We start from the raw sequence: 17,401 nt of genomic DNA, 5'->3' as shown, positions 1-17,401 counted from the left end.
TTCTCAGCATCGGCATCTCTTTTGCCTGCACTATTCTATTACGGGGGTGCATGGCAGCAGAATCTATGGAATATAGCAACAGCATGGGCTGAGAACCAACAGTGCCATTTTCGTGGATGGGATGACAACTGATGAACTGAGGGGTTGTTGGTAGAAATGGTTATATTTTCGGCTTTAACTATAATGGTGCTTCAGAATAACAAACAATTTGCAGTGGTTCCCTGAAGTTCGTTATATCGAGATTTCACTGTACTTGGTTTATGTTGGGCGCAACATTTGTTCATGTGATAATAAAAGCTCACTAATCTGGAAAGGACTTGAAAATACAATGTTGCTGTGTGGTGATATTTACACTAATAAAGTATATAAGTAGAGCGATCTAAGCCATAATATATTAACTTTCTGTGTGCACCAGTGAGCAAAATGTTAGTTTCCTGGCCATAACTAGTGATGGTTTCTCCTGTCATAACCTTGTGCACTATACTCCTTGACCATGAAAATTATACTCGTCCTTTCTTACAGCCATCCCCGAGGCTTCTCCAATACTATAGTATTTGAGTGCTACTTATCAGGAATTTGGGATTTTATATCTTTCATTATTTTCTATGAGTGGACATTTATGTAGTAAACTATATGGAGTTACACATCCTCTGCTGCTCTCTTTATGTTCACGTCATCATCTTCAGCTTTACCTTTTACCACATGTTTGATGCTACAGACTTATAGCATGCTTTTGTGTTATCTGACTGTGAACTGTTCTGCATCGGCCACTTGGCAAAATTTCTACAGGCAGAGCGTGAGGAGGTTCTCAGGTGTCTAGTGAAGATGAGACCACACCTCAGCAAGAGCCAGTTTGACTACAGCAAAGTGGCCCACCAAACTGAAGGCTGCTATGCTAAAGACCTTGTCGCCATATTGGACAGAGCAACCCATGCCTTTTACACTGACACAGCGAACGGTACCATGTCCACAATGGGGATGCACGGTGAGCAACCTTTTCGAATGTTAACTGCAAGCATGTTGTTCACTGCATACGAAGCTTCCAGGTTGCAGGTGCTGGAAATGTTATCAGATGTATGAACGAGTGCAGTTGCCGTCATTTAGTACTTGCTTGTCATGCCTTGTAGTTTTTTTTACTCATCTTTTGCTTAGTTATATATGCTCACCTCCCCTGCAGTAATGCCTTTGGGTGCTGCAAGTATTTGGAATAAATAAATAAAATGAAACGGGGCTCACTATGGCTTTTATGTCTTGAATCTTTGCACCAATGGAGATGATGCTGTTATAGGTTTGAACATCATTCTGCTGCGTGTGCTCTTCTAGTTTATTACACTGTCGTGGCGCATGCGCAATTTTACCACGCTACCATTTGTGTATGGTGCACATTGAGAGTGCCAAATTTATTCTTTGCCTTGGTGATCACAGAATCTTCCTTTTTTTGAAGTGTTTTTTTTTTAAACTAGAATTTGAGATGGTATTCCTGCAGTTGGCGTCCAATGTAGCCTGCACAGTGACAACTGGTGGCAGTGCTTGGTGACAGTGTGCCTTGTATTGAGTGCTGAGCATGTCTGTCTTATTTGCATTCTATACCTGTCGTTTTTTTTTCTAATAACCAAAGGGGTCGAAAAAGAAATTGTTCTCTTGGACGACCATTTTGAGCGTGCCTTGGAAGAGTACTGCCCAGCATCCCTCAGAGGCCTGAACCTGAGGGCAGAGCACACCTTGCACTGGCGAGATGCTGGTGGTTTGGATGATGTGAAGCAGACCCTGCAGGAGGTTTTCCTCTGGCCTACAAAGGTCAGCCTGCTTTCTGCATAATAGTGGTTTGTATTAGGGGGTTCTGTGACCCCACTCGGCCCTTTTCCTGCGTCGCAGTTCTTCATGATGCGTATATTTTTGTCATCATAGTGTTACAATGGCATGTTATAATGTTATCAAATATACAAGCCACCATTGATAGGCGCATTTGAATGGTGGAGTGAGGCACTTTTGCTGTTAAGTTAGCAAAAGATAAAACCCAGACACAGTTGCTAATGGCTTGTCAAGCGTTGTGAGCACCACACATGCTGCAGCAGGCTTGCTTTAATAATGTGTTTGCAGTGAGGAAAGAGGGGCAGCAAGGGTAAATCAACGAGACATCCTAGTTGATGAGAGATGTTGTAGAGCTTGCAGGTGTCGTCATTTTTATCCAATCATAGGGCCCGTGCAAGTGGCGTCATGTTCGGCAAATGGGTACACTCCCTGGGCTCTATCCTCCAATGGCCACATTCGTCCGTCATTGCCTCCTTGTCTGGTCATCCTTGAATGACCTCCAGTTTTGCAAATCAGCTTTTCTTGGGACTAAGGTCAACTAGCTCAAAATGTACCAGCCTCCATGCACCCTTTCGGGAATCGTTGCACGGGTGGGGGAGACAAAAGTTCCATGTGCGACACATGAGGGCAAAATAACCAGCATGTCTGGTGAGTGCGGTAGCATGGTCGACGCACACCGGCGCACCATAATTGGAATGCGTTGGTGAGTCTTTGAGCTTGGAGAACTTGACTGATGCTGATTAATGGCCCATGTCTAACAGTAGGCTTCACTATGCTGCAGGCATCTGCAAGCATGTCACCCGACTCAGAGTCCTCTGGTGGGGTGTGCTGGTCTGGGCTGGTTTGTACATCATTAGGATGGGAACAATTACAATTAGGATGGAAACATTAGTACTGGAACGAGTCTGTCAGCACCTTGTCTGTCATCCTCACATCGTCCCATTCAAGCGCTGTTTGTTCCCATCCTCTGGTGCTTTTACAGGCAATGATTATTGTCTCTAATACCATGGGCGGGAGGAAATAAACTGTCCAGCTTGTCCTGCAACTGGTCAAAATTTTCCACATGAGTATTAAAGAGAGATGCAGCTTTCACGCTTTAAAAAATATGTTTTCTATGGGACTAAAAGAAGTGCAGTACCAGAATAATTATCAGACAAACCTTTTCATAAAAATTTGGGTAAACGTAAAAAGTACTAGGTTTTAAGAACTTTGCATTCAAGAAAACATATCAGGTCAGAGGGAATGTGCTAGCGGAGTTCTATAATATTTTGCTGTCTGTTAATGTGCTGTTCCTCCACTTATTTTTAAAGAGCATGCATATTGAATTCTCTAGATTTGGACGGTTGTTAGTGTTCAAGTTCTCATCACATTTATTGGGAAAGGTCACTGGCAGTTTCTTGTTCTGCAATATATCAGGATGTGATAGCTCACATTTTACTACGATAGCAATTGTACAGACACTCGGGGAACGTTTTTGGTGATGCCAAGTTGTCAAGGTATCGATGGCCACATGGGTTAAAAGGTCTCCTAATGCGTGAGCGTCACAGTGTGTTTCTTGGCTGCAAAAGTGGCTTAGCCAAGTGGATGCACTATCATGCTCTGCTGAATCAATTCTGCACGGGAGACAGGACAGTGTTCTGCCTAGCGCTACTGAAATGAGCATTGTGTGCAAAAACACTAGCGTTCCTGCTGATCAACTGAACGCATACCACACCTGAGTGCATATACTAGCATGAGCATAACAGACGGCAAACGTCAGGCTAAAACAATTAAATTTTTTTTATTGGGCACTGACAAACCCTACTGGTTTTCTGTTGCTCTTATCCTGAGTACCATCGAGGTGTGGCACCTGCAATGCCACTGGTGGTGCTCCCCTTCATGCTAGTGTTTTAAGACGCCTTGTAGCTGACAGGGTGCTATATCTGCTGCACAGCTGAAGTTGCCTCATATGCTGTGTTGCATCAAGATGTTGCCCCTGCTTATTGTTAGAACACTGTGTGAAGAGCTTGAGTGCAATGCTAAATCTTGCTATCACTTTCTGTGCTTCGCCCTTCAGTTGAAAACTGCCAATATTTTATTGTGGCAATTGACATCTTTACTGCAGTACCCTGAGCTGTTTGCAAACTGCCCCATTCGTCCATTGTCCGGCCTGCTGCTGTATGGAGCCCCTGGTACTGGCAAGACACTTCTTGCTGGCATAGTGGCCTCGGAGTGTGCTGTCAATTTCATCAGCATAAAGGTGACTAATCGCTGAATCCTTCATGTAAGCAGCTTCCTAGTGAAAACACTTCGTCCGTGGGACATCCAAATTGTGCCCCAGTCTCCGTGCAGTGTTTTGGAGACAAATATAAGATGCGATGGAAAACCAAGCTCAGACATCCTATTGAGGACATCCGAGGAATAACTGTTTCTGGACTATTTTTGGCCCAGGCATGAATAGTTGTCATTTGTGAGCCTTTATCTTTGTTTCCTTGCAACAGATTTGCATTTTCTCATATGGTCATATTACAAGCCAAGGCTATATGTGTTCAGCTCATATGCACATCATACTTTGTAAATTTCCTGACGCCATTTACTTTGAAAATTTCAGTATTGTTCAATATGCCATTTGGACCTGATGGAAGGCCTCGAAGAATGAGGAGTGCACTACACCTCAGTGCACACAAGCATGTATGCATATGTGTACACGTAATGTATCTGATATTGCAGCTTGGGCCTTCTGTCCATTGCATCCGTCATGTACAGCGTCTACTGCAAAAGGAATATTCATTATAGCAAACACTTTGCAAAAGGTCCTGACATGCCCATGCAATGCCCACAGTATATTCCTGCGATGTCCCTCGTGCATATGCAAGGAATTTCTGCAGGACACAAAAGGTGTGGCCAAATGATCATGTAGAGGATGTCCGCTGGATGTATTCAACATATCCTTGGCACATACATGTCCTGGTAGTAGATGTTCGTGGAATATCCAATGGACGTCCTTACAGTCACTGTTTTGTTTCCACTGGGAAGGTGGCAACTGTTCACAGCCCGCAGCCTGCATAAAGTATCCTAATGTAAACGGGGACCTTGTTCACCTATATGAAGTCTTCTATATAAAAAGGGTGACTTTGTTCTCTTTAGTCATAGATAACTTTTTTATTGTGGCAGCTTTTATGAGCTTTTCTCATCATTTTCTATGCCGTCAAGGTTGACCACTCCATCCTTGCCATCTCATCTTGGAGGCCCAGATTGCTTTTTGGAGCAGGGTACAAGAACAGGCTAGTTGGTAATCTATATTCAAGCAACTACAGTGCAGAAAATGATTAAGCACAAGTAACCGGGGAGAGACACAAGTGCTTTTGTTTGTCCTTTGTTATTTGTCCTCTGTCATTTTCTGGCTGCAGTTGTTTAAAACATTTTGCAGAGTGTGCCCTCCACAGAGTGTGCCCTCCACATTACTGCCGGCATCTAGTGTCATCAGATGGTTTGACTTGCGGGTGCCTTGTGAGACATAACGATCCCTCTCTGTTTTGAGAGACAGGGATAAGTGAAGGTCAGGGAGCTTAACCAGGACTGAACCCACTTGGCTACCATACGTTGAGCGGGGGTGAAAGGGATGAATAGTTGAGTAGGAAGCAAGGAAAGCTCACACATGCTGGAGATACAGAGGAACTGGAACATTTGGCACTGCTCATAGATGTCACTCAGTTCAGTTTGTTTTAGAAACCATGGTAGCACTCTTGTGTTTTTCTGTTGCTGAAATTTGCAAGGCTGTGGTCCGGAGATTTTGCTGTTTGAAGAAGTTTTTCGATCTAGCTCACCGCCATTATACGCTTTATACTTGTAAGCAGAGCTTGTTTGATGTAATGGCGCTCTTTGGCCAAACCTGGCCCTTGCGCCATTAAACACCACATATCATCATCATTGTTTGATGTATTAAAGAGGCACTAAAGGAAAACAATAAGTCGAGTTAAATTGATAGCTCATTTGTCTGGAAGTCTATCATCATTGATACTGCCACTGAAGCTTCTGCTGCTGCTTCTCAATTTGAATGGCCCGTGTCAACACTGAGGCCATGATATAATCTTCACGTTAGGTTCTGGGGTTTTACATGCCAAAACCACGATCTGATTATGAGGTACATCATACTAGGGGATCCTGGGTTAATTTTTACCACCTGGGGTTCTTTAACGTGGGCCCAATGCACAGTAGATGGGCATTTTTGTGTTTCGTCTCCATCAAGATGTGGTCATCATGGCTGGGATTTGATCCCACAACCTCATGCTTAGCAGTGCAATGCCAAAGCCACTAAGTAACCACCTCTGCTGTTGTCTACGAATCAGCCACACCTCTCTCAACTGTCCGCCCTTCTTGTGCATACATCTACTCTCTATCTGCCACCTTGCGGGCAGCTGAAGCCGCTGGTGCGCTGACGGATTGCCACGCATCATATGAGAGAGATACCGTACTCCACTACAAGTGGCACCACTCTTGACTTTTTATTTTCGTCATTTTCTTGCTTACAAAAGCTCTAGTCTTGCTGTGAATGACGAATTTATTAATTCAGAAGTCCAATGTGTTAGTCTAGCTCATTTTAATATTTTCCTTTAGTGTCCCTTCAAGATAGGAATAAAAGCTTGTATGGTTTATTTGCACTCAGTGTTTTAGGCTGTTCTAATAAAGAATGAGTAAGTGTTAGCAAATGCAATGCCCAGGTGCCAGTGACAGAGTAAGCTTGAAATATGTGACAAAATATTTTGCAGATCATATATACATGATATCTGAGCAGTTTTATCTTCACTGCCATGTAACATGTTCATAAACATTTGTTTTTGTTGTGTTCATCTTGCAACCATACTGCCTACTTTTTTTTCTAGGGGCCAGAGCTATTGTCAAAATACATTGGTGCCAGTGAGCAGGCTGTTAGGAATGTCTTCCAGAGGTGAGTTTCTTCACAACATTATTTTGTAATTCCTGTCCTGTGTTAATGCTTATGTAGCAGAAAATATGAACACTTACATTATGGCTGTAATGCTTGTAAACCGGCCTTGAGAGAGAAAGGCATGCTTGCTCATTATGCATAGTAAATGCAACTCTGTGTATATATGTCAGCTTTGCACATTTAAGTTGCACCACGGCTTTGTCATAAAAATTCCACAGTCAGAGAGATGAAATCTGCATGTGTCTTAACCAAGGCATTAAAACCGTTTATATCTGTGAAATTCTCACTAATTTGTGTAGTATTGATTACATAAAGAGATGTGCAAGTGCAGTCAAACTTCAGATTTGCAATTAAGTTAGACCTGGATATAACGAACTTCAATATAACGAAATTCTCTATATAACAAAGTATTCAACTTTTCATAACCTCTTGTCCATAAACACCATGGATTTAGAACTTCAATATAAAGAAGTGTGTTTGTATGCCATTTCAATATCGTGCCATCGTGCCCTGTGCACTGTGTGCTTTAGCTGCGAGTGTAAGTGTGCGAGGATGAGACAAGAAAAATTGTGGCTTCAAGGGTGTCGCCTTTCCGGCAAGCTAAGGGAAAGGGGGGAGGTTAGCGAGCTCGCAGTAACGATCAAGCGCATGCAGGGTGAGGGGGGAGTGGGGTGTAAGCTGGCATTCTTCTCGGCCATGGCTGCGCATAGCTGTAAGCACGGCTGAGTGCATACACAGCCCTGCACTCTGCTGTTGAGGTAATCTGCTGCATGTGCAAATAGTGGGTGGGCCAAGTCGGCGTAACACCATGTAAGCTGTCTTACAGTGCACTTAATATTGGAGGCTGCGTAACCTCGAGTTTCATTGACCCGTTGGAGCGAGAGGCAGAGCAAGCATTCACTCCCTGCTGCCTGCGCTTTTCTTGATAGTAGCATCATTCCAGTGTGAGCGACCCTATCAGCCGCGGGGGTAGAGTGCATGCGAAAGCATAGCTGGCTTTGCTTAATTTGTAGCGCCGCAAAGATATCGTCGATGTACGTGGCATCAAACCGTATCATTCATCGCCGCCTCCCAAATTCATCAAAATGATTTGTTTTCTCATTCAAATTTGCTTTTTCGATTGCCCAATAACTCGGAAAATTCTGCGGCCCCTTTCCATGTAAGAAAAATTGATCGGTGACTGTACTTATTTGCATAAAAGGTCGAATTTCACTAGAATGAAATTTTGATACAACAAAGGAAATTGTCGATTTTACTGACTTTGTTATATTGAGGTTTAACTATATTGAAATTTGGATAGGTTATAACGAGGGTGCCTAATTGAAGCAAGTATAAAGTGTTTCTTGTACCAAAGCTGCTCTATTCAAACAGACCGCTTATAGACTACAATACATAACTAAAATAATGCAACTTTTGTGGCCCAAATAAGATGAGTTGTCTTGACAAGTTGTGCTGCCTTTGTCTAGGTAATTAACTGTCATGAATGTACCAGAACACTTGGTGGCTGCTAAAAGTGAAACCCTTTTTTTACAAAGATTCAGTAGCTTTGTTTATAATGTTATCTCATTCTGCATTGCGTCGAAATAATCCTCTGTCTATATCCATCTGTTTATACTGTATCTAATCATTGTTGAACACTATATCTTATGCTGTGTGGTTTTTCATGCTGTACTGATAATTCACTCTTCTGATAGTTCAGAGAAAACTCTTGTCCCCACATGTCAGTCTAGCCACGGTACCATTGCTTCTCAGCATTGCGAAAATTCGCTAGTATTGTAAATATTGACTTTCTGCTGTTACTTCTTTTGCCAAGTATAATTATTTTATCCTGGATGATTTTGTTCATATAATATTGTAAAACTGTACCAAGAAAACCTAAGGGATAGGCTAATGAAAATCCAAAGACCACATTTCTTGCGACTCTTCTGAATTGGGCAAAAATGCCAGCACTTTTCTAGCATGTCGTCAGCAAGCCTCTGCTAAATTTTTACAGTGCACAGGAAGGAAAATGCACATATGGTTGTTTTTCCAACTCATCTGCAACCCCAATAAGATAGTGTCACATTGTCATGACTGGGAAGAATCGGGCCACAACACAACTGAGAGTTCGCAAAACTAACTCTTTATTAGATTAACTTGTGCTCATAAAAACAGGTTGCACTCAAACATAATGATAGTGGCAAGCACCGGCATTGATCGTTGAAATTTTGTCCATATGTCAAGCGCGTTGTCTATTTATACATGGCTCATTGTAGATTCCAGTGTAATTGCTGGTGCTTGCTATTTACGTAGTGCATGTAATCTGATGACAAAAGTTTCAGCAACAGCATAGACAACATATGGAATTGGTGACAACATTTGAGAAAGTTCCAATACAGAAAGGCGTGTCTTGCTCTGAGCTATAACATTTAGCATTTGTTAGCCGGTGCAAAATGGTCACTGGAAACAAATATTAAGTACGCCTTGTGCCGCTGGTGTAAAAGAACATGAAAGAGAAAAAATAATAAGATAGCAAAGAAAAATAACATTGCAACAAATAAATAAAGTCCCCAAGTTCATTAGTGCACTTAGAATGGCGTAAGATGCACAACGTGAACGACTTCAGGTCATGTGCGGCGCCGCTGTGATTGTGTAATGCCTTCCGGCACAGTCAATGCACCAGAGGATCTTGTATGGCCCAAAGTAAAGTTGCAGTAGCTTTTCACTCTATACACATTGGTGCATCCGGGTCCAAACCCAAACACAGTCGGTGGGCTGGTATATCATGTAGCGTCCTCAAAGATTGAAACATTGGCCGTCAGTCCGTTGCTGGTGATGCACAGGTGGGTGAGTTGTCGTGATTCTTCGACACGCTGGAAGGAGGCAGTGACATTGAAATTGTCTTTGTTGCTGATGTGCGACAGCATGACGTCAAGTGTGGCCACCAAGTTCCTTTCCAGCTTGAACGGCGTCACCTGCATTGTTTCTTGCACTGCTGTGTTGTGTAACACTGCATGGCATTGCCTGCTGTCTTGTGCTTAATGTCAGCGTACACTGCTAAAATGTTGACGAGGGTCTTGTTTAGTTGTTTCTTAAGAGCATATGTTGGCATATGTTAGGCAGTTGTCTGTCCGTGACTTGTCTGGCTGTATTGTAGAATTGCTTGGATAAGCTCCATTGTAAAAGCTGTTCCTCATTCAGTAAAAAGGACTTCAGGGCTACCATGTCGGATCAGGATGATTATGACAAAAAATTTCCCCACTTCGGCTGATCTGTCATTGGGCAGGGCTTTCATTTAGACGTAATGGGTAGGGTAGTCTGTAGCCATGACGATATACTTTTCCCAATAGTTGATGTTGGAAAGGGACCTAACAAGATTGGACCTTCAATTTCTCGTCCCAGTCACGCAGCCATCCCGTAAAAACTTCCCTTGTCATCCAGGCTTTCCAGTTTGATAAGTACTGCGGTTGAAGTCGCCTCTTTCCTTTAAAGCATTGTGGCTATGAGCTTTTCCCTATCACCAAAGGTGGCATCTTCTCCGATCTGTCCATATTTGTACAAAGGAGTACAGTGATGCAGACCTTACTATGTTTTCCGCTGTGGCAGAGCTCACCTTTTAATGATAGCGTCTTCTGTGGTAACATTTAGTAGAAGAGAGCTGTTTTGTCAGCTATGAACACATCCTTCTCTTCATACTTTTCAAGGAGGGGACCAACGTTAGCTTTCACCCATGCTGTTGCGGTTTCATTGTCGATGGCCTGGGACTCACCAGCAACGACCCTGCCAACAATATCGCGGCACTCCTTATAACGCTGCAGCCAGCCATCGCTTGCAATGAAGCTGTCGCAGCCCATGAGGCAAGCAAAGTCTTGCCTTTCTCTGGAGCAGTGCCCCACTCATGGGCAAATTAGCAGCCCTTGCATTCAAAAACCACTTGAACAGCGCCTCTTCCACAGCTTCAAAGGCAGGAGACCACAGCTTCTTCCGGCTACCTTTCACGCTACGTGCGCCAGCGCCAGCGATGACTTCTTTGCTGCTTAGGATTGTAGAAAGGGTACCCGGCACGATACTGAACTCCTTGGCTACTTGAGTTTTCTTCGTGCCTGACGCAACAGCCCTGATTGTGGCTGCCTTCTGATCCAAGGTGATAACTTTCCATTTTAGCTTCAAGCTGCTGCTGCTGCTGCCATTCATTTCTCTGTCGTGAAACTGGGGACACGACGGAAAAAGCGCTGACGGACAGCATGCAGAACAATGCAAACAAAGGCGCACGGCACTCGGCTGGCAATGCACACTGCATGCAATGGGCGGAGTGGCTTGTCTGCTTGGCCATCTTGGCTTGCCTTGGAGTGTTGCCGGATGATGAGGGGCCGCTGTGAGAGATTTGAACTGCTGCATCAGAGGGCCGCAGCGCGTCGCGCAATTTAAGAAATCTATATGTTATCTACAAAGGGGCTTGTTAGGTGCGATTTTGGAATGAAGATTTTTCGTTATCTCCATTGATCAATGAATATTTTTTTCGTTAAAACGAAATTTTAACCACATGGCTTTTTATGGGGACATTTAAGGGGAATTACAATTCTTGAGTTATATACATTATTTCGTTATGAGCCGTTTCACTATAACGAGATTTAAGTGTATCTGTTTCCCAATGAGTGTGGTGTAGAGCCAAGCGAACTGCACTTTTTTAATAGGCTATAATCCAAGTGTGGTGCAAAGTGAGCGTCATGTTTCAGTTTGGCGCATCGACATCGTATTCCAGTGTTGCCAACCAGCTTGATTTGTTTTTGGTTTCCTGTCACCATCTTAAAATACTACTCAATAGAAAAACAACAAAGCTCGTCTCTGGTCACTCAAGTCCCACCACCTCAACTTGTGTCATAACAATTCTCGCTGAGTAAGCATGTCAGAACTTCCTGCCAAAATCCCCCCCCCCCCCCGAAGCAGCTGCTGGCCCATGCCGAATTTGAGGAGTGCAAACATAAGTTTGCCAAAGCAGCAAAGACAGTAAAGCGCTGTCTCTAGCCACTCGGGCCCCACCAACTCAGCGCGCGTCGGCGTCACGTGCTGCAATGATTTGCGCAACATTCCAAATACAGAGACGTCAACTACAGTTGAGTCTGCGAATTTTTTTTATTGACTTTGGGTCATATGTTTTTCTGGTTAGCATGTTCTTTCTCATGTTATTTTCCAAAATGTATGAATGAGGTTCTAATGTATTAGGTGTCCTCCACCTGTCCAGATTTCAGGGCCATCTCATGCAGTCTTAACTTCCCTCAACTTGTTTCATATAGCTGCTTTGTATTTATATATCCTACTCATTTGTAATGGGAGGTCCCCCGTACAGTCTGTTGACTATGGGACCTCCCTCTGTATGTATGTATAATCCCCATTTGTAACCTTATTAATATGCAAATAAAGAACTCTTGAACTCTTGAACTTGGTCTGAAGGGTTTACTAATGATGTTGTAGTTGGCTCCTGTGTACTCTAGAGCGGTGACTGTGTGACGGTCGAGAAGCATGTTGAGGTCAGTGGTTTTTCGTCTTGCATCTCAGTTAGGTTGCTGCATCGGATCCTGGCTGGGCCATATATTCGCACCAGTGGTGTAGCCAGGCTATGGCACACCAAGCATGCGCCGCCCCTCAAACTTGCGTGTTAGTAATTTCTGTGCGTAATGGTGCCAGGGTGCCATTACGGAGCCTGGCATTGGGCACAGAGGTTGAATGTGACGGCAGGTGGTAATGTAAATCATCATTTCTGCCTGAGGTTGCGGTGGTTCAGGAACTCCCCGTGACTGCTGGATTTCTTCACGGGCGATGTCAGAGACAGAGGCCGTTTGAGGCTGCACAAGGAACACTTTTGCAGTTCTTCATGCACAAGGGCCATGATGGTATCTCGGATGTCGTCAGAGGCTAGTGCTCGGACTTCTGACTTTTGAATAAACACATGGCGGTTATATTGCCTAGAGTGCATTTCCAGCATCTTTTCAATGGCCGTGGCTTCCGTTAATAGCTGTGCGACGGTCTTGGGAGGATTGAAAATCACTCTGGTGAAGAACTGTTGCTTTACATTCCACATCAGCAAGTGAACTTTCTTCTGTTCTGACATGTTGGGATTTGTGTGGCAGAACAGACGAGTCGTCCCTTTCGTGAAAATTGCACTGTTCTCATTGGGTAGCTATATTCGGGCTTTTGGCAGAACTTCTGCCCTTTCCTTATGGATGATGCTCATGAAGGTGTCCAGGAAGGTGCATAGAAACAGGTCTCGTATTGTCAAAGTAGACTTTTAGTTCTTGAACTAAGTCCTGGCGGTGGTGGTGGCGGTGAAAAATAGACATGCTGCAGGCCACAGCTTGTCATCGCAGTTCCAGTCAAACGTAGTGATCCTTTCGTAGGGGGCCATCCAGTTTACTGGGTCTTTAAATGATGATCTGTGGAAAGTCAGTGCATCTTTCGGTTGTTGCAACATGATGGTTGCAGGCAGCATCGGGGCTGTCATTGTGGCTGTTGGCTAGGCAGTGATCCTTCTGGTCTTCTTGGGTAGAAGTTTGTACTTCGGTGGCAGTAGCCGTAGCCTGCGGCTAGCTCTCTGGTCCATGGTGACGGTGGTGTTGTCTTCATGGGTTGGGCTTTGGCTTGCAGAAGGTGGCTAGTCCACAACAAGATACCTCCATCATATCCCACATTCTCACGATGGTGAAGAATCAAGCTGTATCACAACTGAAAGTCTCGAAGCTAACTCTTTACTGGGCGAACTGTTGCGCACAAGAACAAGTTACACTCAAACAGAATCATAGTGGCGAGCAAAGCCATTAATCATCGAAATCTGATCAACGGGTCAAAAGCGTTATCTGTTTATACATGACTTGTTGTACATTCCAGTGTAATTGCTGGTGCTCATGTGTGTTCTAGAAGTTACAACATTGTTCATGTCATGCAGGCAATTTGATCACACGAGATTCGGCGACAACATAGATAACAGATAGAATAGGCGACAACGTTCGAGAAAGTTACGATGCATAAAGGACTAAACGATAACTTTTAGCATTTCTCAGCCTGTGAGAAATGGCTACCGAAATTAGATAACGAGTGCTTGTGTCAGTATTGACCAACATCTAATTTATTTATTTATTTATTTATTCATTTATTTATTTATTTATTTCAAGGTACCTTACAGGCCGCAAGGAGGCATTGAGTAAGGGGGGTGTCGCCAAAAAAAATGCTAAGAGAAAACCAATATATGAGCACTAAAAAATGTGAGAGCTAAACATTTTTATAATGATCATGTGCTTGCAAAACAGTGCTGCAAATAAAAACGCTAAATCTATACAAAGAGTTGTCGGGAAAGGGACGAAAAGTGCAGTTAATGCTAACATAAAAAGCGAAGTATCACTCGCGCAAAATAATGTACATAACACGAGCACATAAAACGAACAAAATTAGAACAAAAAAAAAAAGACATGGCACATGTGTGACACGTATTATATGACGTGACATATGTACAGATGAATGTATTTGTTATGTTGAAAACTGCGGGTTCAGTAGTTGTCTGAATTTATCATTGCTCATTTGCGTGATAGCGCTTTTAGGAAGTGAATTCCATAACCGAATTGCTCGTGGTAGAGCCGAGAAGTTGAATGCATTAGTGTTGCCATAAATGTGAGTGAGGCTTAAATCATTATAGTCGTCGTGATGTGCAAGATGGACATTCCAATGGCAAGTTTGATGGCTTCGTTTGGTGAACATATCTATGGAGCAAGTACAGGAGTGCCATGTCACGTCGGTTACTCAGTGATTGAAGGGAAAGGTCGAGCTTGACTGGTAGCTGTTATTTTGGGAATGAATCAGCCAGCTAGGTTTTTAATGGTTTATGACATGCAGATAAAGTATTCATGGTAGGGAGACCATATAGGGGATGCAAGCTCAAGCTGGGGGTGTACAAACTATAGGAATGCTAATTTACGGATATTAGGCGAGCAGTTCTGCAAGTTGTGATGAATATGCCCAAGAGATTTGGAAGCGCTTGCGCATATGGTTGTGACGTTAAAGGCCCAGGAAAGGCTCAGCGTAAGATTTACGCCTAGATATTTATATACTGATGCCTGAGATACTAGATTTGTATTTATATCATAGGAAAAGCTATGAACTGATGTTTTTCGCGTGAATGTCATTAGTTTGCATTTAGATTAGTTAAGTTTCATTTGCCAGTCTTCACAGCATTTGGTAACGAGATGAAGGTCCTCTTGAAGAATGTGATGATCATCAAGGCTGCGAACTGGTCGATATATATAGTCATCGACAAAAACATGCGTGCAGGATGAGATGTTGTTGGGAAGATCATTGATGTAAATAAGAGAAAGCAAGGGTCCTAGTATGCTGCCCTGTGTTACACCAGAACTGACATATGCAAGGGGTGAGATAAGATTATTAACTACTGTAAATTTCTGACGATTTGTTAGAAAGTTACGAATCCAGGAGAGCGTTAAGCAGTCTAATTTGAGAATGGATAACTTGGAAATTAAACAGCAGTGAGCTACATGGTTGAAGGCTTTGGAGAAATCGAGAAAAATGCAATCTGTTTGAAGACTACGGACCATGTTAAAATACAAGTCTGTAGGGAATTCTAGTAACTGCATCTCACATGACAAGCCTTTCCTAAACCCATGTTGCTTAATAAAGAAAATATTATTTGATTCCAGATTATGATATATGTGAAATGCAATGATATGTTCAAGCATTTTGTAGCAAATACTTGTCAATGATATTGGACGATAGTTTTGTGGGGAAGTATAAAGCACCTGTGTTGTCGATCTTTTTCGGGCCTTTTTAGCCAGCTCTGTTGTTTTGGAACGTGGATTTTCCACCACCTAGCCCAACTTCGCACTCTTGTGTAGACAAAGCTTTCCTCATTAGACTGCTTGCTCCAACTTCACCTAAAATATGCGCACTTCGCTAAGCCTTTAACAGCTGCGAATGTAGAAACTTACAGTGGGCTGTGACACATATGCCTGCCACTTTCACATGTGTCATTTGCACCAATAATGGAAGGAATTTAATTATAAAGACTGTGGGCAGGGTGATAGACGAATTTCGTATAGGGTGCAGCTTTGCCTTAGGACGCCACACATTGCTTTGAAAGTACTTTAAAGGCAATAACTTTCTGAGAGCAGCATTCCGGGCAAGTTGGTAGTCTATTACTCAAGTGATATTGCACAACAAAAAACGACGCGGACATAACAGAAGAAGACATACCAAGCGCTTGGCCCGTCTCTTGGTCTTCTTCTCTTACGTCCGTGTCACTGCGCAGTATCACTTGAGCAATAACTTTGTTGCAGTACAGGTGCACCTGAGGGTATAAATTGCCGTGAGGCCACACTGTGGCCCAACAGACTGCAGCAAGCGGGGATGATTGAACATACAACAAAATAACATTGTTTCTGGAGCCCTGCTTTGTTCCAAAAATAGCATGTGGTTGATTTTACAAAGATTTTAGCATTTTTGTATGTTAATGTTGGGAGGGTTATAGCGCATTCTTCCTTTTCTTTTTAATTCTTCAAGGGTTGTCACTGGGGCACAAGTTATATGCAGAAGTGGACTATATGTATAGAAATGGTATAAACCGCTATGTTAGCAGTGCAGTGTTTGTCAATGTTGTCATGTGTTGTCATTGAGCAGTTGAATTCACTGTGAAAAAAATGGCAACCAGAGAGAAAGACAAAGTAGCAGTGGGCAGTTATGTAACTGTCTTATTTTTGTTGATTTGTTCTTGCTACAGTGCCTACACTGAGGTACTGCCCTACATTCCTTCATTCTCTGTCATGCTAACAGTTGCGCCATCCTCTGCATTCGTGGAGCTTGTGCCCAATAGTAATAAATAATGGTGTATTTTTAGCTTCATAGTGTTGAGTAAAATTGACATCTCAACTTAATAATAGGAGAGGACAAACTAATTTGTGGCCTTCCTTTTCCTTTTTTTTCAGAGCTCAGAGTGCAAAGCCCTGCATCATCTTTTTTGATGAATTTGATTCCATTGCACCGAGGTGAGTTGCCAGCATGATAGTTACTCTAGGCTGCCGTGCTAAATGAACAGGCATAGTTAACATTTAGACAGTGTTTATTGCTGTTCGCTGATTTTTATAGTTATGGACTTGCATGCTTTATTATGAGAATGTGTAATCTCAACAGACATTTGTTTTTGTTTGCAGGAGAGGCCATGACAGTACAGGTGTTACTGATCGTGTTGTTAACCAATTGCTTACGCTGCTCGATGGTGTGGAAACTAGCACTGGTAAAGGTTTTGATCTGCTCTCTAATTTTTTTTCTATTTTTCTTGTCCCTTAGCACATTGACATTTAGTTGACTCATGAAGATGTGACCACATTTGTACTTAGATTGCACAATCATTAACAGTGTTACATTTGATTGGTCATCAGCTCTGCTAGCTTAACAGTTGTACATGTATGTTGAGGCGCATACTATTTATGCATGTTATTGTCATTAACCATGGCGGTAGCCATGTTCTGAATTTGATGTGTACATGCAATTGGCCTGAAGAAAACAATTCCAATTTGTGATTGTAATCGGTGAGAAGCCAGGCAGCAACACATTTCAAGGGATAAGATGTTCAACACCTAATCTGCATAAATTTTTGTTGATCCAGTGAAAATGTGAGCTCTTGTTAAA

At 42.9% G+C, this 17,401-nt stretch overlaps 1 protein-coding gene across 1 annotated transcript in view; it reads left to right on the top strand.

Moving 5' to 3' along the window:
• LOC135914352 (peroxisomal ATPase PEX1-like) overlaps positions 1 to 17,401 on the top strand; it is an 82,837-nt gene that overhangs the window by 29,429 nt on the left and 36,007 nt on the right. The window contains exons 11-16 of the mRNA XM_065447158.1: positions 790 to 985; positions 1,619 to 1,797; positions 3,917 to 4,051; positions 6,675 to 6,739; positions 16,699 to 16,758; positions 16,924 to 17,006. Coding sequence (XP_065303230.1) covers positions 790 to 985; positions 1,619 to 1,797; positions 3,917 to 4,051; positions 6,675 to 6,739; positions 16,699 to 16,758; positions 16,924 to 17,006 — 718 coding nt within the window. The remainder of the gene's footprint in view (positions 1 to 789; positions 986 to 1,618; positions 1,798 to 3,916; positions 4,052 to 6,674; positions 6,740 to 16,698; positions 16,759 to 16,923; positions 17,007 to 17,401) is intronic.

The sequence above is a fragment of the Dermacentor albipictus genome, chromosome 1, assembly GCF_038994185.2.
Source record: "Dermacentor albipictus isolate Rhodes 1998 colony chromosome 1, USDA_Dalb.pri_finalv2, whole genome shotgun sequence".
Lineage (NCBI taxonomy): Eukaryota > Metazoa > Arthropoda > Arachnida > Ixodida > Ixodidae > Dermacentor > Dermacentor albipictus.
Note: the sequence above shows the minus strand (reverse complement) of the source record. Positions and strands in the feature narration are given on the sequence as shown.